At 49.3% G+C, this 22375-nt stretch overlaps 1 protein-coding gene across 1 annotated transcript; it reads left to right on the top strand.

Moving 5' to 3' along the window:
• Positions 1-9820: 9820 nt before the first annotated feature.
• LRRN4 (leucine rich repeat neuronal 4) lies at positions 9821-19943 on the top strand. Its single transcript, XM_025399832.1, has 5 exons — positions 9821-10071; positions 11120-11776; positions 12946-13150; positions 15502-15639; positions 18256-19943. Exons 2-5 carry the CDS (start codon positions 11125-11127, stop codon positions 19472-19474), a joined length of 2214 nt encoding a protein of 737 aa, XP_025255617.1. The 5' UTR covers positions 9821-10071; positions 11120-11124; the 3' UTR covers positions 19475-19943.
• The last annotated feature ends 2432 nt before the right edge of the window (positions 19944-22375 follow it).

Raw genomic sequence — 22375 nt, 5'->3', positions numbered from 1 at the left:
AGTCTCAACCCCTCAGGAGACCCTGCCCTTGTCCAGGTCATAAATGTCTCCTCTTATTTAGTCTCTAAAAACCTGATCAGCTATGCTCTCCTCAGTGAAACACAGGCCTCTCCCCTTTCACGATACCAAACTCTCCTGAGTTTTCTTCCACCTCCCTGACTGCTCCTTCTCATCCCCCTCAGCTCATTCCTCCCCCTCTGCCCACCTTTAAAGGATAGAATGATAGCTTAATCTCCTTCTCTTCTGTCTCTATTCACGTTCCCTAGATGACCTCAACCCGTCTATTGGCTCTAAGCACCACCTCACGCTGATGCCTCCCAAATGTAGTCCCAGCTCTCCCCTGAATTCCAGAACTGGAAGGCCGATTGTCTCTTCAACATTTCCTTTGGAGACCTGACAGACATCTCAAAACTTCACATGGCCAAAACGAGCCTGTGGCTTCCCTACCCCTCATAGGTTGCTCTCTCGGATTCCTCTATCCCAGGAAATGGCATCTCAATCCAGCCAGTTCTCAGCCAAAAGCCCGAGGATCCTCCTTCATGCCTTCTTTCCTCTCATCCCTCATGTATTAGTTTCTTGCAGCTGCTTTAACAAATTATCACAAATTTGGTGGCTGAAACCAACCCACAATATTTGATATGGTTTGGATTTGTGTCCCCATCCGAATCCCATGTTAAGTTGTAATCCTCAATATTGGAGGTGGGACCTGGTGGGAGGTGATTGGATCATGGGGGCGGATTTCCCCCTTTGGTGCTGTTCTCACGATCGAGTTCTCACGAGATCTGGTTGTTTGGACGTGTGCGGCACCTCCACACTCTCTCGCGTCCTCCTTCTCCAGCTTTGTGAAGATGCTTGCTCCGCCTTTGCCTTCCGCTTTGAGTAAAAGCTCCCTGAGGCCTCTTCAGTCATGCTTCCTGTACAGCCTGTGGAACCATAAGCCAACTAAACCTCTTTTCTTTGTAAATTACCCAGTCTCAGGTATGTCTTTATAGCAGTGTGAGAATGAACCAACACAATACTGTTCAGCCGTAAAAAGGAATAACATCTTGATACGTGCTGCAACATGGATCAACCCTGAAAATTATGCTTAGTCAAGCCAGAGACCAAAGGACAAATATTGTATGATACTACTTATAGGAGGTACTTAGAATAGGCAAATATAGAGACAGAAAGTAGAACAGAGGTTACCATGGGTTGGGGGAAAGAAGGAGTTATTTTTTCATGGGTACAGAGTTTTTGTTGGGGCTGATGAAAATGTTTCAGGTATAGATAGTGGTGATGGTTACCTAATATCATGATGAATATATTTAATGCCACTGGAGTGCACACCTGGCAGATGGTTTAAATAATAAATATTATGTCATATACATTTTACCACAATAAAAGTAACAACAACATACACATTCATCGTCTCAAAGTTCTGGAGGGGAGAATCCTGAAATCAGTTTCACTGGGCCAAAGTCAACGTGTCACCAGGGCCACACATCCTCCAGAGGACCCCATCCACTTCCTTGCTTTTTCCAGTTTGAGAACGGCATTCCTTGCATTCCGTGGTCCCTTTCTCTATCTTCAAAGTCATCCATGTAGCGTCTTCCTTTGATTTTTGTTGTTGTTGTTGTTTTACTTTTCTGAGAAAGGGTCTCGCACCATCACCCAGGCTGGGAGTGCAGTGCAATCACAGTTTGCTGCAGCCTCAACCTCCCACCTCAGCCTCCCAAGTAGCTGGAACCACAGGCATTTACCACCATGCCTGGCTAATTTTTGAATTTTTTATACAGACAGGGTCTCTCTCTGTTACCCAGGCTGGTCTTAAACTCCTGGACTCAAGCGATCCTCCCACCTTAGCCTCCCAAAGTATTGGGATTGCAGGCATGAGCCACCATGCCCGGCCTTCCTTCTGTCTTCACATTGCCTTCTCTTGTAGTAAGATCTCCCTCTTCCTCCCTCTTATAAGAATAGTAGTGATTACAGGACAGACGGGGTGGCTCACACCTATAATCCCAGCACTTTGGGAGGCTGATACGGGCGGATCACCTGAGGTCTCGACACCAGCCTGATCAACATGGAGAAACCCTGTCTCTATTAAAAATACAAAATTAGCTGGGCGTGGTGGTGCATGCCTGTAATCCCAGCCACTCCGGAGGCTGAGGCAGGAGAATCGCTTGAACCTGGAAGGTGGAGGTTATGGTGAGCCGAGATTGCACCGTTGCACTCCAGCCTGGGCAACAAGAGCAAAATATTGTCTCAAAAAAAAAAAAAAAAGAAGAGGACAGTAGTGATTACATTCAGGGCCCACAGGGATAATCCAGGATAATCACCTCATTCAGGGTCTTTAATCATATATGCAAAGTTCCTTTTGCTATATAACATTTACATGTTCCAGGGGCTAACACATGGATATCTTTGGGGATTATTTATTCAGCCTAACATACCTCACTTCCAATTCACCAATGGATCCTATTGGTTCTACTTTCAAACTGTATTTCATATCTGTGTACTTGTCTTCGCTGTTACTGTTATTACTCTCAGGGCAACATCACCACCTCCCCATGGGCATTTTCAGCAACCTAAAACCACTAAGGTTTATTTCTCATACTATATATGCATTGTGATCAGCCCTGGGGGAGCTCGGGTCTTCCTTGGGATCCAGGCTGATGGAGCAGCCACCATCAAATAGTGGCGACTGGCATGCCAGTGAGGCACAAAGAGCTCTGGAGGGCCTCATACTAACAACTGGATGGCATTGTCTGGAAGTGACACACATCGCTTCCTGTTGCAAATCATTGGCTAGAACAAAACATGGAAACGTGGCCCCACCCAACCACAAAGGGCCAGGCAATACAATCCTACCAGTAGCCAAAACAGGGAAAACCTGAACTATATGCTCAATAGCCTTAATGACTACCACAGAGCCTTTCACAAAATGATCCCAAATAACCTTTCCAATCTCTCCTCCCTACACTCCTCCTCCATGGCCCCTACCATCCTTCCGCCCTCCCACCATATTGAGCTACCTGTTTGCTCAACACACCATGCCTTGTCAAGCCTCCATTTCTTTCACATACTGAGCCCTCTGCCTGGGATGCTGTTAAGACGTAACCATTATTCTGACCATTGATTTGTTTTGCCTGTTCTTGAATGTCATAAAAATAAACCCGAATAGTATGTACTCTTTTGTGTTTGGCTATGAGAGTCATCTGTGTTGTTAAGTATGGCAGAGTTCATTCTTTTTTGTGGCTGCATAGTAACCCGTTGTATGGCTATACCATGATTTACGTATCAGTTTTTCTATTGATAGCCTTTTGGGTTGTTTCCATTTTGGAACATTTACAAAGTTGCTATAGACATTCTTTTGGTAGCTATACACACTCATTTCTCTTGAGTGTAAACCCAGGAGTGTAATTGCTGAGTAATCGGTTAGACATATGCTTAGCATTCGTGGAATCTGCCAAGCAGTTTTCCAAAGTAGCTATACCATTTGACATTCCCACCAGCAGTGTATGAGTTCTAGCCAGGCATCATTTGAGCCTAGGAGTTTGAGCTTAGCCTGGACAGCATAGTGAGCCCCCACCTCAAAAAAAAGTTACATTTGCTCCACACTCTTGGCAACACTGGATATTGTCAATCTTTTGAATTTTGGCCATTCTGGTGGGTGTACAATAGTATCTCATTGTGGTTTAAATTTGCATTTCCATGATAAATATGATGTTGAGCACATGCTCCTATACTTATTGAACAGCATGTATTTTTTCATTCAACAAATGTTACTGAACATCATGCTGCATCTGCACGTTTCTATAGCAATGGGGAATAAATAACACTCGAGCTCCACAAGATTCCAAATCATTGCTTTGTTTGTCAAGCACTTTTATTTTTGAAAGAATTTTCCTTAACATATTAGAAATCTAAATAAATGCACAGATAAACCCTGACTGCTTTTCTGAGGAAAATTCCAAATAAGGGAATGTAACTGATCAGAAACAGGAGAAGGACAGGGCACAGTCACAGTCATTCATTCAGTAAATATATATTTCTCTCTCTCTCTCTCTCTCTCTTTATTCCTGTATGAGATGGAGTTTCGCTCCTGTTTCCCAGGCTGGAGTGCAACAGTGCAATCTCAGCTCACTGCAACCTCTGCCTCCTGGGTTCAAGCAATTCTCCTTCCTCAGCCTCCTGAGTAGCTGGGATTACAGGCACATGCCACCACACCCAGCTAATTGTTTATATTTTAGTAGAGATGAGGTTTCACCATGTTGGCCAGGCTGGTCTCCAACTCCTGGCCTCAGGTGATCTGCCTGCCTTGGCCTCCCAAAGTGCTAGGATTGCAGGTGTGAGTCACCATGCCCAGCCCAGTAAATCTCTCTTAAGCATCTGTTACATGCAGGTGCTGCCAGATACTCAGATACAGCAGTGAACAAGCTGGACACACTTCCAGGACGAACAGAGCTCACAATTCAACTTTTTGTGATGTGATAGCGTGCTCACACTCTGCACAATTTCTTTCTCTCTTCCACCCCTTCTAGGCTGGGAACTGCTTGAGGGCAGGGTCCAAGCCTTGTTCATCTCTGAGCCCCCGTGTTATATAGTGAGCACCTGGGTGACTTATTAGCATGGTCTCAAGATACATGTGCTGAACTGCTAAGCCAATTCATTTACTTTACAAATGAAAAATATGAGATAGACAGAAGCTTAAGAACATAGACACTGTACCCAGAAAGATGGTAGTGGTGTTGGAATGAGAATCCAGCATCTTGTGTCCCAGTTAAGGTCCTTTTCCCTTAGTATGCTGCCTCTGGCTGTGGTAAATTCCAGAATATAATTTGTAAATGTTCCTATCCACTGTCCCATCCCACTTCCTACAGTCACATGCAAAATAAAGTGGCAGGTTAGAGTCTGACCTCACATTTCTGTTTGAATCTTTTCCACTATGGATTTTAAAAGGATCTCAAAGGGTATTTTCTAAAATTCTAAGCATTCTATCCATCCTCATGCTGAAACCTGACTTGGTGAGTGACGCTTCAAAAAGAAAAGAAACATGAGTCTCAACCCATTACTACTTTATTTCCTCCGGATCATTTCCTCACAGGCAGGTCAGCCACGTCAGTGAGCCCACTCAGATGTCTTGGTTTCTACCCCTTGGAAGCTTCTTCTCTACATTCCATTTCGGGAGAGCTGGCTCTTCCCGGAGACTTGACAACCTGGTACCGTCTCCTCCCACAATCACCCTCCCATTCTTCTGGCTTATCTCTGGTGTCAGAGAAGAATGTAATCTTTAGGCTTGTACATTCTGACTCCCGTATTTTGAGGAAAACCTCTCAGCGTAGCTGACTGGCATCTGGAGGGCAGGGCAAGGCAGGGGCAGCTGGCCGAGCAGTCACCTGTCACCTGGGTCAGCCCTCATCACCCCATTGCAGGCTGCAAGAGTTGTAAAGAGAGCTGGACAGGACCCACTCAGAAGATACCAATTCTGGGTCTCTGGGGCAGTCTGTATTGGGAGTATTTATTCCTGGAGTTCTGAGGGTAGGATGGGAACAGCTGGAGTCAGAGCCCTTGAAACTACTCAGTGGCTTGATGCTTACCAGGTGTGTTTACTTAGCCATACCTTCAGGGAAAGACTCACATTGCTAATATCAGGGCAGGTGAGACCTGGTCAGCTGTGCAAATAAGCCCAGAGCCAGAGTGGAACAGTGAGAATTAGATCACCCTTCCTTTTCACTGGGTGATTAGGAACTCAACACTGTGTGACCTCAGACAAGCCAATTTCCCCCTCTGGGGCTCATTTTCTCCTGAAATGGACACGGAGGGAAGGGACCAGACAAGTTCTAAAGTTCCTTCTAAGGCCAAAGATCCATGACTCTGATTTTTATCTAAAACCATAAAAGTGTGGCCAAGTATATAATTACTGGCTCTTTCCCGCCCTCCCCCCACCCCCAGCCCCGGCTGCTGTAGGTTTACTGTCAGTCTAACCTTGTAATCTTCTTCCAAGAGATTTTTTTTCTCTCAAAGATCCTAACAGTGTAGGGAATCTGAATTGGAAGGTTTTCTGGGACTCAGTTTTCTTCCTCCACTTCTGCTCACTCCTCCGTCTCAACTCTCACCTTCGCCCTTCTCAATGCTGGGATGCTGGAGGACTTGAGCTGCGAATTTCAGGAACTTGAATTTGATTTTTACTGTTTTGAGTCCTGCCCCATCCACTCCTGGGCGCTGTGGAGAACACCATGATCCTCCATGTACACTGTCGTGCCTTTTCCCATTCATTGGTCAGAACATTTCACCTGTGTGCCAGACGCCACCCTAGGAACCGGGGCTAGGAAATAAATCATGTGACCCAGTTATCAGGAAGTTTAGTCCTAAATTACAGAAAAGCCATGTCACTCTGCTTGATGGCAGGTAGCCAGTGTTCCCTAGGAAAAAACACCAAGGCAGGCACTTAATTTGCTTGGGGGCATCCGCTTGGGTGAAATCTTGAAGGGTGCTATAGCAGGTGCTGTCAGTGCCCTGCCTATTCCCTTAGCTCTCCGTGGAGTTGCTTGATCTGTGTGCCAGGAAGTTAAAGCCACAGGAAGATCCCTCAAACCAACAAAAAGCAGAAGCTGGCGGAAAGAGATCCCCTCTTCCTTGTTGCCACTTGATGGAACAATCCTGAGGTATACTCTGTACAGTCTCGCAGAGGCCCCCAACAAGATGGAGCCCCAGCAGTCCACAGCAGTCTCTGCTCATCAACACATCATCAGCACCTTTCCTTCCCTGTCTCATGTCCTTATTCCATCTCCGTACTCCTTGAGATGGGCTCCCAAATAAATTACCTGCATGGCACCCGGGTCTGTATCTTAGGGTCTCCTTTCAAGGGGACCCACACTAGTAATCAAATAAATTAGCTGAAATGGAGACTAAGGCAATCTAGGGGGGCATCCAGGCAGAGGAACAGCTACAGTAAAGCCAGGGAGGGCAAGCATGGCACAGCACTTGGTGCGGCAATTGAAGGATGCATATTTGTTGGTTCACAGGATTGTGATGCAAGACCTTAGCATTCTTCTCTGGAGAGGACAAACACTTTAGTCCTCTTGTCCTGACCTCCAAGAAGTGCTAGAAGAGGAGAAAAGGCTGGAAAAGAGGGCTGAGCTTCCCTGAGAGGTGCCTGGTGGGCCCTACCCAGTCATCCTCCTCAGTCTTGGGTCCACAGTGACCCAAGAAGTCAGCTCTGTGTATTTTGAGAATGAGCTGCTCAACTATGGAAGGAAATTTCCCAGTGTCTTGGCTTCTCACACAATTTGGGTCTAAGTATTTGGAAAAGATTCTCTTGTGCTTAAGGGCATATTATAGTATCAGATGCTGAGGTCTATGGACGGCAATATAAGACAGTGGTTTGGCTGGGCACGGTGGTTCATGCCTGTAATCCCAGCACTTTGGGAGGCCAAGGTGGGTGGATCACTTGAGGCCAGGAGTTCAAGACCAGCCTGGTCAACATGGTGAACTCCTGTCCCTACTAAAAATACCCCCCAAAAATTAGGCAGGCATGATGACGCATGCCTGCAATCCCAGCTACTTGGGAGGCTGAGGCATGAGAATCGGTTGAACCTGGGAGGTGGAGGTTGCAGTGAGCCACGACTGTGCCACTGCACTCCAGCCTGGGTGACAGAGGGAGACTGTCTCAAAAAAAAAAAAAAAAAAAAAAGACAGTGGTTCAATCACATAGCTCACTCTATATGTTCTCCAGAATCTAGAGCACAAAAACCTTTGCGAGCCTCAGTTTCTTCACCTGTAATATAAGTATAATAGTAAGTCCCTGGGGAGGATTAGATGAGACCATGCATATGGCATTAGGCTCTGACTACAGTAAGTGCTCAATTTTTAAAAAGGGGATGATGATGCACACAGAGGGTACTACCTACTGAGGCAAGGTCAACCCTCTGTCCCAGAAAGACCGATAAGCAAACCCTGGCATGCAGGCTCTGCCATCAGCCTCCCCAGCTCAGAAGCTGAACGGGGCAGCCTGCCAAGGATGGGTGTGCTAGGGTTGGGTACAACCAGGGCAACAGGGCAGTCCAGAGGGCCAACCTCAGGTCAGCCTGGCCAGGCCAGGCCCTTGCCACCAGTGGCAAACTGGCCAGCAAGCAGCAGTGGCAAGAAGTTGGCTCAGAGGGCCTGGGCCACACAGATTGGGCCACTCCAGGCAACCACAGGATGATGCCTTCAGGGGGATTCCTCAGCCAGGGCCACTCCAGAACCCTCGCCTATTGGTACACAGAGGAGTAACACCCTGACATGGCTCCCCAAGGTCCTGTTTTATAGGCCTCCGTGGTGAACCAGCTTCCTTCCTCCTCAGGGTCTCTGTTCAATCCAGGCATGTTTCCATGGATTAGGCTCCCTCTCATCTGGGAAAGCCCTGCCTGGACTCCCCAAACCCCTGCTGGCCTCAGCGTGGTCAATCACCTTACATGGGTGGACCTGGCTGGTTTAACTCTGAGGGAAACATGATGTTCTAATTCTTTTTGTTTGTTTGTTTGTTTGATAGAAACAAGGTCTTGCTATCGCCCTGACCTGTCTTGAACTCCTGCCCTCCTCCCTCAGTCTCCCAACATGCTGGGATTACAGACGTAAGCCGCCATGCCTAGCTTAATGTTTTAATTCTTGGGCATGGAGCTCTCCATGCAAAGGCAAAGAGGAAGCAGGCTGCCCACTGGTCTGCATGCTGACTCCACCTCTAAGTTGAACCCACTTCTTCCTGACTTCTTCCTACCTGGCCTCCTGTGTCTCCATGGCATGTATTTCTACCTCTGGGGCCTGGGCCCAGGCTCCCTGGGAGGTGACTGCATGAGCCTCAGGCTGGGGAGCACAGAGCGGCCTCTGCCTGCCCTGCGGAGGAGCAATGCTTCTGAGCAGCAGGGTCCTAGCTGGCACTGAGACCGAAGGATCTTCTTCAGGCTGTGGGTGGAGAAGGCCTCAATGGAGATCCTCAGGAACTTCCAATTAACCAATCAACCCTAATAGGCAAGTTTCTGAGGTATCCTGGAGTTCCTCAGGGCTGTCCAGATAAGGACTGACAGGAGGAAAAATACGTAAAGTTCTGGTCTCAGTGTCTGTCACACAAAGCTGCGGCTCGTAAACCCTGATGAACTCTCAGACCCGGCTAGGGGGGTTTGGGGGAGGATGCAGATCGAAGGCCCTCAGAGGAAATGACCAGGCTCTGCCTTGGGACTTTGGGGGAGAGAAGTGCTGTCTGCTCTAAACAAAAGTGCTCTAAACAAAGCTCACTCAAGCATCACATCTTTGGGAGACCTGGGGCTGGTAATCAGGACCCAACCCCCCAGGCATGGAGCGGGAATGTTCTTTCTGGGTTTCCGCCCTCTGTTTATTCTCATTCCTTGTAAGAGACAAACGTCCACACTGTCACTGAGTGAGGTCCCAGAGCCACCAAACAGACTGTCCGCGGGGCCTCCTGGGTCTGGTTTGAGCCTGCTCCTGCCCCAGACCCTTCTGAGGATCCTCTCTTCTGTCACTTTTTCCTGGAAATCCCTGCAAGCTTCCTCTAGACTCGGATGCCTTCCCTCTGGGAGAAGTGGCTTGCTCCCCTCGCTGGCTCGCCATTTAGCCTCCAGCCATCCCAGGAAATGGGAGCCACCAGCAGGAAGGATCAAATTCCTGAGAGGTGACAGCGCTGCTCTGCCTCACTGCACTCCACTAGCCCTCATCGCTGACTCTTTTCATTTCTCCAGCCTGGGAAAGGTGGTGTTCGGAGAGGTGAAGATGGGGAGGGCTAGGGGGAGGTGCCAGGCCTGGAAAGGGGCAGGCGCGGGCCCTAGCGGGAGAGGAGGGAGCTGAGCAATGAGGGTGTTGGCTAAAAACAACAGTGTCTTGATGGGAAAGGAGGAGCAATGGGGAAGACTGGAGTGTCTCAGGCCCTCTCAGTGGATGGGTGTTGTGGGAGAGAGGAGGCTGGGAGACAGATCTCCCTCTGGAGTTCAGCGCTGAGTTGCTGTCCAAATCAGTGGTCCTTGGAATCTATAAAACAAAACTGAGGACTTCAGAGGTGCATCCAGAGGAGCCACACTCCAAAAGGACCACTTCCAGGTAAGCATGACACACTGCTGGATGCACACGCTCCTGGCTTCAGGTTCCAGGATCTTTCTCACCGCCTTCATCCCCAGCTAGCAATAGGGAGACCCTTCCCCTGGCCCCTGCGTGGTGGCTGGGAGATCTACTGGTCAGCACAGAGAGCTGGGAAAGGAATACACATCTGCAGTCATGAGGGATATCGAGCAGTGACCTCATGGCCAGGGCCTGGTTAACAGTATCTTTGCCACTCCCAAGCTAGCCCATGGCTGCTGGATCTTCCTCCAGCTTGATCTCCTAGCTGACCTGTGCAACCCTAAGTACTCCAGAAATTCCACAACTAGCAGCTGTCAGCCATTCCTCCTGGGCAGGGCTAATACTGGGGCGTCTGGTTTTGTTGGAACCCACATGGGACCAGGAAATGTTTGACTCCAGGGTTCACAGGGCTTTGTTCTGCTGCTGAAGGCAACCCCGGGCATGCCCCCAAGAAACGCACTCCAGGACTTATTTTAGGCAAACTAGGATTCCCCTGTGGCTGGGCAGGTCTAACGGGGAAAAGCGGGGTAACCGAGAGTCGTGGAACTGACAAAATCTTCCTAGAGTACCTGTTTCTATCCCAGCAGAGGTTCTTTCTAACTGAGGGCATTCACGTGTATGGAGCAGTGACTGTTTACCTGGGGAGAGTCTGCAGCAATAAAGGGGACATCCCTTTCCTGTAGAAGCTCACAGGATGGGGGTACAAAAACGGAGGGAGTTATTGAGAGATTCAGGCCCAGACTGGACAGATGAGGAAGGCGTCCCTCTCACAAGAAGAGGGAAAGGCGTCCCTGAGGGGAGGAAGAACAGGGGGTACCACGGTGCTCCTGGGGGAGACGATAGGGCAAAAGCAGATAGGGGCGAGGTCACTGCACACCAGGCGACTCTGGGAACGTCTCCCTGCCCTTCAGGGAACATCCAGGGCCTGTGCGTCTCCTCAGAGCCCTGCAGGTGGGTTTGGGACGCGCATCTGCCCCTTTGTTCGGAGGTTCCTGTGGATTTGATGGGCATCCTGCTGTTCTCTCTCCAGACGCCATGCGGCAAACCCTGCTGCTGCTGCTGCTGATGGTGCTGCGCCCCAGCTGGGCAGATCTTCTCCAGAAGGTCCCGCTCTTCCGGGTCACTCAGCAGGGCCCCTGGGGGAGCAGTGGCAGCAACGCCACCGACTCGCCCTGCGAGGGGCTGCCCGCCGCGGGTGCGACGGCCTTGACCCTGGCAAACCGCAACCTGGAGCGCCTGCCCGGCTGCCTACCGCGCACACTGCGCAGCCTCAACGCCAGCCACAACCTGCTGCGCGCACTGAGCGCATCCGAACTCGGCCACCTGGAGCAGCTGCAGGTGCTGACCCTGAGCCACAACCGCATCGCCGAGCTGCGCTGGGGCCCGGGCGGGCCGGCGGGGCTGCACACCCTGGACCTCAACTACAACCAGCTGGCCGCTCTGACGCCGTGTGCCGGTCCCGCACTGAGCAGCCTCCGCGCCCTGGCGCTCGCCGGGAATCCGCTGCAGGCGCTACAGCCCCGGGCCTTCGCCTGCTTCCCTGCGCTGCAGCTCCTCAACCTCTCCTGCACCGCGCTGGGTCGCGGCGCACAGGGAGGCATCGCCGAGGCGGCGTTCGCTGGAGAGGATGGCGCGCCCCTGGCCACGCTCGAAGTCCTGGATCTCAGCGGCACGTTCCTCGAGCGGGGTGAGTCCGGGCGCCCCGCATTTTCAGGAGACCTGAGCGCAGAGCCAGGCTGCGCGTGCGCTCCTGAGGGCAGGGCTGCATTCTTCCTCGAGGGGTGACCCAGGTGCCCAGCTCGCAGCAGGGTTCAAAAAAACACCAGTTACATTTTTCGAGCAAGCGGGCCCAGTTTGAAGCGCCACACAGGAGTCACTTTCTTGAATCCTAAGAGATGGGAACTGTTACCATCTTCGTTTTACATATGAGGGAACCAAAGCACAGAAAGGTGAAACTTGGTCACACATTAAGCAAATCTGAACTCAGGCATTCTGGGTCCAGAGCCCAAAACTTTAACCACTCTGTTCTACTGCTTCCCAGCATGACTGGATAAGTGTTTGTGGAATGGGGAAGTGAGTGCATGCTTTGGGGCTGATGAATGGAAAAACTGAGCCGCAAACATGCAGTTAGCTGAAGTGACTGAGGCTTCCGGGATGAATTCACTGATTTCTCTACCTGGTTGGGCAAAATAGTTTCTGTGAATGTTGAATCACTCAAACAAGCCACAGGAGAGTGGCGAGGATAACCGGTCTCCTGTTCCTGGTGTTCTTTGATTCACAAGGTTGGTTTTACTATTTTTTAAAAAACACTTCACTTATCTACAACCACCTGTTTCATCAAAGACAAAGAGGAAAAACAGCTAGAATGGGGAATACCGAAGGGAAGGGGCACGTTCTCCATGTATCGGGAGAGCCGCAAAATTAGGTTTCTGGGGCCGCCTCGCCTCCTTAATTACATTCCACAGAAGTTCCCCCACTCCTGACAGACATCAGAGCAAAGTCTGGTTATTTTTTGTGTGGACTTTAATGAGAAGGTGAGGCAGCAACAGACTTGGAGACAGTGTCCTGGGTTCAACCTTGTCTCTGCCCCTTTCCAGCTATGTGGCCTTAGGCCAATCAATCCCCTCTCTGGCCTTGGCCGACTCAGATTGGAAGAAAGGAAGGACTGGTTATCCCCGAGCACCCTTCCAGCTCAAATGGCCACAATTCTGAGATTCCCAGAGCTGCTAACTGTGCCCATGCTCAGCAATGACCTTCACCATTCACCTTGCCACTCTCGTTCTTTCCTTCATGCCGTGCTGGCCTCCTGGGTTGGTGCGTTCTGGAGTGGTGGGCAGTTTCCCTTCTGTGTTTCAGTTGAGTCAGGGTGGATCAGAGACCTGCCGAAGCTCACATCCCTCTACCTGAGGAAGATGCCTCGGCTGACGACCCTGGAGGGGGACATTTTCAAGATGACTCCCAACCTGCAGCAGCTGGACTGTCAGGACTCCCCAGCACTTGCTTCTGTCGCCACGCACATCTTTCAAGACACTCCACATCTACAGGTCCTTCTGTTCCAGAAGTAAGTGCTTCTGAGGCACATCTTAATCACATGACTGATTTTTGCCCATTACGCTATGTTGAATTTTATAGAACAAACCAGACCATAATTTTTCTTCCACTGCTCTTCCGAATCTTCTCTGGGGCTTTGTTTTCCCCCACCCTTTGGGTGATATCTTGGGTAGGTCCCAGATAGTCCACCCGCCCATCTAACCTTGCAACTCAGTCCGGTTCAGAGTAGTATTAGAATGCCAAACTCCTATGCCTTTAAAGTTTATTTTAAGCCCACACTTAGAAATGTACAGTGGGAAGAGGTGAGGAGGACCTCAGGTCTACTCTCTGTCTGGATCTGCTTTCTTCCCCACATGTCATGCAAGTTCAGTCCCTTCCAGAATTTGAGTGGGTCTGGGGATGAAAGTATTGATATTGTTAGAAAATCCCTTGGAAGTCTAGGGGCAGGCCCTGTTAGTCCTGTTTTACTCAATGCAGTCACTAAAGATGGAATTATTCTTCTAAAAGGATGAACAACTTTTCAAAGCAAAGGCAGAACCATTCACTCATTCTTTCCTTTATTCAATAAATAGCTATTGAGCACACAATGTTGTGAGGGGAAATGCTTTGTATCTCTGGCTCAGACTCCTTTGAGCTCGATAAAAACCCAAGAACTGTGTAAAGTGCCAGGATACAAATATCAAGTAGTTTCTTTATCTGTAAAATAGAGCTATGACAATAAAACCTCGCTTTGGGGTTTTTCATGAGAAAAAAGCGTATGGTTTATGTAGACCACTTAGCTCAGTGCCTGGCTTATGATATTTGTCCTCTAAAATTAGTGAAGATAATGGTGGTGGTGATAATGGAGATGCTGATGGTGATGACAGTGATGGTGATGGTGTTGATGCTGATTGATGTCAGTGATGGGGATGACATTGGTAGTGATGGTGATGGTGATGATGATGGGTGATGGTGCTAATTATAATGGTGAGGATAGTGATGATTGTATGATAAAATAGTGGTGGTGAGGCCAGGCATGATGGCTCATGCCTGTAACCCCAGCACGTTGGGAGGCCGAGGTGGGTGGATCACCTGAGGTCAGGAGTTTGAGACCAGCCTGGCCAACATGGTGAAACCCCATCTCTACTAAAAGAAATACAAAATTAGCTGGGCGTAGTGGCACGTGCCTGTAGTCCCAGCTACTTGGGAGGCTGAGGCAGGATAATCGCTTGAACCTGGGAAGTGGAGGTTGCAGTGAGCTGAGATTGCACCATTGCACTCCAGCCTGGGCTTGGCCTTGTGATTTGCTTGGGCCAGTGGGTCATTAGTAAATGTGATGTAAGAAGCTAGGAAAGCAATTGAGCACTGAGACCCACCCTCTCCTGCTGTTGGGGATCCCTCCACTACCGTGTGGATAAGCCCAGGTTAGCCTCCTGGGTGACGACAGACACATAGAGAGCAGTCCCAGCACACCTGGTTGAGCCTTATCCATGAGGCCATCCTAGATCATCTGGCCCCAGCTGAGCTAATCCAGACCACATGAACCACTGAGCTAACCCACAGAATCATGCCAAAGAATAAATATTTATTGTTTTAAGTTACTAAGTTTGGGGGTTATTCTCTACTTATCAAGAGTTCACTGATGCACTTAAATGAGGCATCTTCCAAAGGACTGGCGTTGAGTGTCACCAGCCATAGTGCAATAACACTGGTCCATAATAACAATATCTGCTTGTATTTAGAGATTTGCATTTACAAACACTTTTATCATCATGTACTCTTTTTTGTTTCTGTTTGTTTGTTTGTTTTGTTTTGTTTTTTGAGACAGGGTCTCACTCTCCTGCCTATCCTGGAGGGTAATGGTGTGATCTTGGCTCACCGCAACCTCTGCCTCCCAGGCTCAAGTGATTCTCCTGCCTCAGCCTCCCGAGTAGCTGCGATTATAGGTCCACCACTACTGCCCGACTAATTTTTGTATTTGTGGTACAGACAGAGTTTCACCATGTTGGCCAGGCTGGTCTCGAACTCCTAACCTCAAATAATCCACCTGCCTCGGCCTCCCGAAGTGCTAGGATTACAGGTGTGAGCCACCGTGCCCAGCCAACACACACTCTTTTTGATACAACCATCGGTCATGGGAATATTGTCCCCAGTTGATATGAAGTATAATATTTCCTGTTAGGCTGGTATCTCCGTTTTACAACAGAGGACAAAAAAATGAAGTTCGAGGTCATTAAGAGTTTTGCCCAAAGCAGTATTCTCCAACCCCTATCAGAATGCTTCTGATACCGTGGGCATGGTTCTGACACCATGCCTCTCTGGGAATATCTTTGATCCAATTGTAAAAACCTGACTTAATTCATTTTTTTGTGTGTATTTCAGCTGCAACTTGAGTTCCTTCCCTCCTTGGACCCTGGATTCCTCCCAGGTCCTATCGATCAACCTTTTTGGCAACCCCCTCACTTGTAGCTGTGACTTGTCTTGGCTCCTCATGGATGCAAAGAGAACTGTCCTAAGCAGGTAACACATTTACAAAGCAGATGGCTGAGGGGTGAGGCTCAGCCTTCAGGAGCTGAAGTTCTCCAGCTTAAATCTTGCTCACGTGACTGTGCTTGGCACTTTGGCCATGTTGGGCTGGGCAGCCTTCCCCATGTAGTCACACTCAGGGATCCAGGTGATGGAAGCTACCTCCATTCCAGCCAGCCAGAAGGGGCAAAGAACATGGAGGAGCAGACATGGGAGGTTTTTAGTGAGCCAGGCTGGGAGGTGATACTCCTCACTTCCACTCACATTCATTGGCCAGGAGCCACACCTACCTGCAAGGGAGGCTGGGAAGTGTGGTCTGGTTTAACCACTGGGTTCTACTGAATCCGCAAGATGGAACCTGGCCTCCTGCTCCCGGGTTATCCAGTCCTAGGCCCATGGGCTTACAGAGCTCTTCTGGGAAATTCCTATGAAGGCTATTGGCTAGAAGAGCTGTTTTTGCAGTGGGGAGTCACATTTAGGCTGGCCACCAGGAGACAGTGGGAGCTGGGGGGCTGGGAACACCCCCAGTCCTGAGCACTTTCAAACCAGTTCCACCAGGTAAACACTACACCTTGGGAGGCAACCCTCCATCACCACCATTCTGCAGAATTATTTCTGTTTGTTTGGAGACAGGGTCTTGCTCTTTTGTCCAGGCTGGAGTGCAGTGGTACGATCATGTCTCATTACAGCCTCAACCTCCTGGGCTCAGCAATCATCCTACCTCAGCTTCTAGAGTAGCTGGGACCCCAGGTGCAAGCCACCACACCAGGCTAATTTTTTAAAATCTTTTTGTAGAGATGGAGTCTCATCATGTTACCCAGGCTGGTCTCAAACTCCCGGACTCAAGGGATCCTCCCATCTGGGCCTCCCAAAGAGTTGGGATTCCAGGCATGAACCACCAGGCCCAGCCAATATTCTTTTCTCATCTCCCACCTAAGCTGAGCTGTGAAGTGGGGCTCAGTCTGCCCCCCAACCCCACATTCCCTCCAAAGAAAAGCACTTAGGCCCTTTGCAGTCGAGGGTCTCATCACGGTATTAATGATGAAGCTGAGAGTACAGGCTCTGAAGCCAGAGAGTCCAGCTTCATCCTACTTACTACTATTTTATTACATTTTTTTTAGAGACAAGGTCTTGCTCTATAACCCAAGCTGGAGTGCAGTGGCATGATCACGGCTCACTGCAGCCTCAGACTCCTGGGCTCAAGCAATCCTCCTGCCTCACCCTCCCAAGTAGCTGGGACCACAGCCATGCACCACCATACCTGGCTAAGTTTTTGTTTGTTTGTTTTGTTTTGTTTGTTTTGGTAGAGACGAGGTCTCACTATGTTGACCAGGCTGGTCTCCAACTCCTAGCCTTAAGTAATCCTCCTACCTGGGCCTCCCAAAGTGTTGGGACTCCAGGCATGAGCCACTGTACCTGGCCTACTTACTACTGTTGATGTGAGCTGAGTTATTTCATCTCTCTGAGTTACTTCGGCCTCTACCTTCTCATCTGTAAAATGGGGTAATAGAGTCTACTGCATAAGTAGTGCAGACTAAATTAGTTGACACAGTAGAGTGTGAAGAATAGCCCCTAGCACGTGGGAAGCATCAGAAATGGTAGCTAGTATGAGTACTTTTTTTTTTTGTTTTGAGACAGTCTCCCTCTGTTGCCAAGGCTGGAGTGCAGTGGCACAATCTCTGCTCACTGCAGCCTCCGCCTCCCAGGTTCAAGCGATTCTCCTGCCTCAGCCTCCAGAGTAGCTGGAACTACAGACATCCGCCACCATGCCCGGCTAATTTTTGTATTTTTAGTAGAGACAGGGTTTCATCTTGTCAGCCAGGATGGTCTCGATCTCCTGACCTTGTGATCCGCCCACCTCAGCCTCCCAAAGTGCTGAGATTACAAGCCTGAGCCACCACGCCAGGCCCGAATGTTTTTTGTTGTTGTTGTTGTTGTTTTAGACGGAGTCTCGCTCTGTCACCCAGGCTGGAGTGCAGTGGTGTGATCTTGGCTCACTGCAAGCTCTGCCTCCCGGGTTCACGCCATTCTCCTGCCTCAGCCTCCTGAGTAGCTGGGACTACAGGTGCCCGCCACCACGCTTGGCTAATTTTTTGTATTTTTAGTAGAGATGGGGTTTCACCGTGTTAGCCAGGATAGTCTCGGTCTCCTGACCTCATGATCGGCTCGCCTCGGCCTCCCAAAGTGCTGGGATTACAGGCGTGAGCCATCGCACCCGGCCGACTATGGTTTTTATTACTAGTGCTCTCTTGCCAGGAAGCAGACAGGTGAGAACAAAATGGCAAATGACAGTCAGAGAATCTGGACTCCTTCTCACAGTGCTTGCCTGGGGATAGGCTCTGCCATTGCTAGCTATGGTGTCTTGGCCAATTAGTTCCTCCTTCTACACTTCAGTTTCCTTCTCTGCCCAATGGGAGTGAGGACAGGAGCTTCCTCCAAAGTTTCCCCAGAATCAATTAGGTGATGTGTGCAGCGTGTGTGCCCTGGGGTGCCTGGCAGAGATGCGTTGATGGGCTTGGCAGGGGGTGACGTTGGCAGTGAGGATTCAAAGCTCTGCCCAGAAGCGTCCCTGAAGCCAGACGTCTTCTAACTGGTTGGCCTCCCCTCCAGGGCAGCAGACACTGTGTGCACGCCAGCTGCGGGATCCAGCGGCCCCTTCTCAGCCTCCCTGTCACTCTCCCAGCTGCCTGGAGTGTGCCAGTCCGACCAAAGCACTACTCTCCGAGCTTCACACCCACCCGGCTTCAACCACTCCACCTACGCACAAGGTCCCACCGTGGCGCCCAGCGCCGCCCCTGCTACCCGGCCTGAGGGAGACCAGCAGAGTGTCTCCAAGGCCCCTAACGTGGGCTCCCGCACGAGAGCTGCATGGCCGCACAGCGATGCACAGGAGGGAACTGCCTCTTCCACGACCAACTCTGTAGCAGGTCACAGCAACTCCAGCGTTTTCCCCAGGGCTGCCAGCGCCACCACATCCCAGCACAGAGGAGAACATGCCCCCGGGCTTGTCGTTGAGCCTAGTATCTCAGCTGCCTCCACCCCACTGGAGAGCAAGCTCCTGGACCCCTTCCCTACCTCGTGGACCCGCATAAGCTCGCCTCAGCCCGGCCAGAGGACACACGCCACACCCCAAACCCCCAACCCTAGTCCTTCTGAGGGCGGGATTCCAGTCTTGCTGCTGGACGACTACAGTGAGGAGGAGGAGGGGAGGAAGGAGGAGGTTGGAATGCCTCACCAGGATGTCCCCTGTGATTACCATCCCTGCAAGCACCTACAGACCCCGTGCGCTGAGCTGCAGAGGCAGTCGCGGTGCCGTTGCCCTGGCCTCAGTGGAGAAGACACCATCCCAGACCCTCCCAGGCTGCAGGGGGTGACGGAGACTACGGACACGTCGGCGCTGGTCCACTGGTGTGCCCCCAACTCGGTAGTGCACGGGTACCAGATCCGCTACTCTGCGGAGGGCTGGGTGGGGAACCAGTCAGTGGTGGGGGTCATCTACGCCACGGCCCGGCAGCACCCTCTGTACGGGCTGTCGCCGGGCACCACCTACCGCGTGTGCGTGCTGGCGGCCAACAGGGCAGGCCTGAGCCAGCCGCGGTCCTCGGGCTGGAGGAGCCCATGCGCCGCCTTCACCACCAAGCCCAGCTTCGCGCTCCTGCTCTCCGGGCTGTGCGCAGCCAGCGGCCTGCTGCTTGCCAGCACCTTAGTGCTGTCCGCGTGTCTCTGCAGGCGGGGCCAGACGCTACGCCTGCAGCGCTGCGACACGCACCTAGTGGCCTGCAAAAACCCGGCCTTTGATTACCCGCTGGAGCTCCAGACCGTCAGTTAGCCCAGCTTCTGGGCAAACGCCTCTAACCGAACTGGATCTGAGAGCAGAAAGGTACAGAAGGTCAAAAACGACCCCATCTGCTCCTAGGGTTTCTAATTCCCGTGAAGCCAGAATGCCTTGGGCACACACGGAACTTGCCACACTGAGTGTCTCAGTCCAAGGAACAACTGCCCTCCCTTCCTTCTACTTTACTCTCTGTTCCCAGACACCTGATGGTCAATGCCAGATCGCTCCCCACTGCCGTCACACCTTCTTGTGTGTTGTTTCGTTTGGGGTTTTCAGCAGTCAGTGCCCTTCTATACAGTAGAATAGTGTATGGAAGTAGGAAGGGATGAAACAGGGAAATTGCATAACCCAGACTCTTTGATCGTTAGAAATCACATCCTCAGGTCTTTCCAGCGGAAGCTCCTTCATGGTCAAGCTCTAAGGCATAATGAGCTCTGTTATTCAAGAAATCAATTCCAGTGGATTTCCAGTTCCAATTCCTGAGAACCGGGGTTAGGGGGAGAGCTAATTAATGGTTGCTTCGTAAGGCCTTCTGGGTTTATTAGTTCCATTTCAGGACACGACAAGAAAATACACTTCCAGCTTTACAGTTAAAACCAGTTTTCTGGGAACATTTGTCAAACACAGGGAAAAGCTGTCCTTTTTAGTGTTTACTTATTTCACCTAAGACTAAGTGGACAAATGAATTATAAATTCATTTTTTAGGAAGCATAATAAACTTTGGAAATCTTTTTTCTTAATTAGAGGGGAGAAATGAGCTAAAGAGAACCCAAGACTCTAGCTAGAAGCCCAAGTGTTTCTCTGCCCTAAGTGCATCAAACAACGCCTTAAAATCTGTCTTCATGTGGGAGGCATCTACTCTGCCCTCTACTTTTTCACTTTTATACAAACTCAGGGGAAAAAATGATTCTATGAAATTATAATTAGAGCCATATTTCTAGATTTTAATTTTCAACATTAGCATTTATTAATTTCCTGCAGCTGCCATAACAAGTTAGTAAAACTGGCTTAAAAGAACATAAATTTATTTTCCTACAGTCCAAGTCAGAAATCCCAAATCAAAGCATCAGTGGAGTTGGTTCTTCTTGCAGGCTCCAAGGGATTTGTTCCATCTTCTCTCCCAGCTTTGGATGGTTGGCAGCAATCCTCAGTATTCCTTAGCTTGTAGACATCATTCCAATCTATCCCTCCATCATCTCACGGCATTCTCTGTCTCTCTGTTCATATTTCCTTTTTTTTTTTTTTTTTTTTTTAACCAAAAAAACTAGTTATTGGGTTAAGGCCCACTGTAATCCAGTATGACCTAATTCTAACTTGATTGCATCTAAAAAGACCCTATTTCCAAATAAGGTTACATGTACAGTACTGGGGGTTTGAATGTGAACATATCTTCCTTGGAAGATGCAATTCAACCCACAAGAGCATTTACTTCTACTGTAAGAAGAAAACAAATCAAGTTTAAATCCCATGTATCTTTTGTTTCCAAACTATGCTGCAGAAACTAAAACTGAATTGCACTATATATTTCTAGGTGTTTGAAGTTTTGAAAGAGCTTCCCCAAATTTTAAGGTAGATCCCTAGTTTCATCATAAATGTAACTAAGAGAATTGGATTAAATGGTTTCAAAGATCTCCACCAGCTCCTGGTTAAAAACTGCAAAGCTATGATGTGTGTGCTTGTAAAAAAAAAAAAAAAATACACACACACACACACGAAACTGCAAAGCACGGTTGGTGTGCACCTATAATCCCAGCTACTCAGGAAGCTGAGGTGAAAGGGTCACTTGGGCTCAGGAATGAGGCCCCAACTAAAATGCATTGCAAAAGCCCAAAATCTAATTAGCATAAAATCCTCAGACATGTACCTAAATGACACTAATGCTTTATTTTTAAGCTTACTGTCAAGGTTAAGCCTATTCTGTGAAGACACTGAAATGAATTTTCATCATGTTTTGAGTCTATAAACAAGTATGTACTCGGACATGTCAATACAATTCCAATGTTTTATAAACTGGCAGAATTGATGTGTTTTATAACAATTCAGTATCCAAAAGCCTGAGGAGACTTGGATCATTTTTCTAACGGTTGAAGTGGAAAAAGTTTATTAACGAGAGCCAGATTGAGACCTTAATAATAAAAAGATTATGGGTCCAAGCCCTAAGTCACTCCAAATGGCATCAACATTAAACCATAAATAAGCATAACAAGGTGCAAAGTTCTAAATTTTCCCATAGCTACTTCAAGTCCTCCCTTTTTTTAAACATTATTCTTATGTGGCTCACCCATTACTAATGCAGAGACTCACTCACTGTGCCTCTTGGGTGGTTCAGCAGTGGGAAGTCCACCTTCAGCCTTACTCCTAACAATGAAGCTGTTCTCCAGAGAGCAAGAATAGCCAGCCACATGCCCCCTTCTCTGCCTCTTCAACCCCCTCCATCTGATTCAATGGTGTTGTCCCTGGCTGCAGGCTTCAGTATGCTCCAAGCCAAGTGCAGCTCAGCCACCGGTCTGAGAACAAAGAAGCCAGGACCAGCAAGCCACAGAGGGACACACTGGTGCAGAATGCCTGGCCAAGAGGCATGAGTTTTACTTACAGCCTCCCATTCTAATTTAATGCAGCTCAATAGGCTGAGAATGGATAATCTCACTGCAGTATTCTGTAATAGGCTTGGATTAAAACCAGGGACAATGGGCAACAATAGGCCTCTACTGTTAAGCAGCAGCAACCGGTTACCCCTGGACTGTCGTCTTCTCCCATTCCCCATATCCCGCATTCTCCTAAATATGATGTATTTGTAGCAAGACTCTTTTAAAGTCAGATGATCAGACTAATTATTTTTACAATTTAAGTGTAAGTGATGTACATGAATGGACTTTGTGAACTGGAAAACTTATG

This window comes from Theropithecus gelada, chromosome 10 (assembly GCF_003255815.1).
Source record: "Theropithecus gelada isolate Dixy chromosome 10, Tgel_1.0, whole genome shotgun sequence".
In the NCBI taxonomy this organism is placed as follows: Eukaryota; Metazoa; Chordata; class Mammalia; order Primates; family Cercopithecidae; genus Theropithecus; species Theropithecus gelada.
This window is presented reverse-complemented; position numbering and strand designations above follow the sequence as displayed.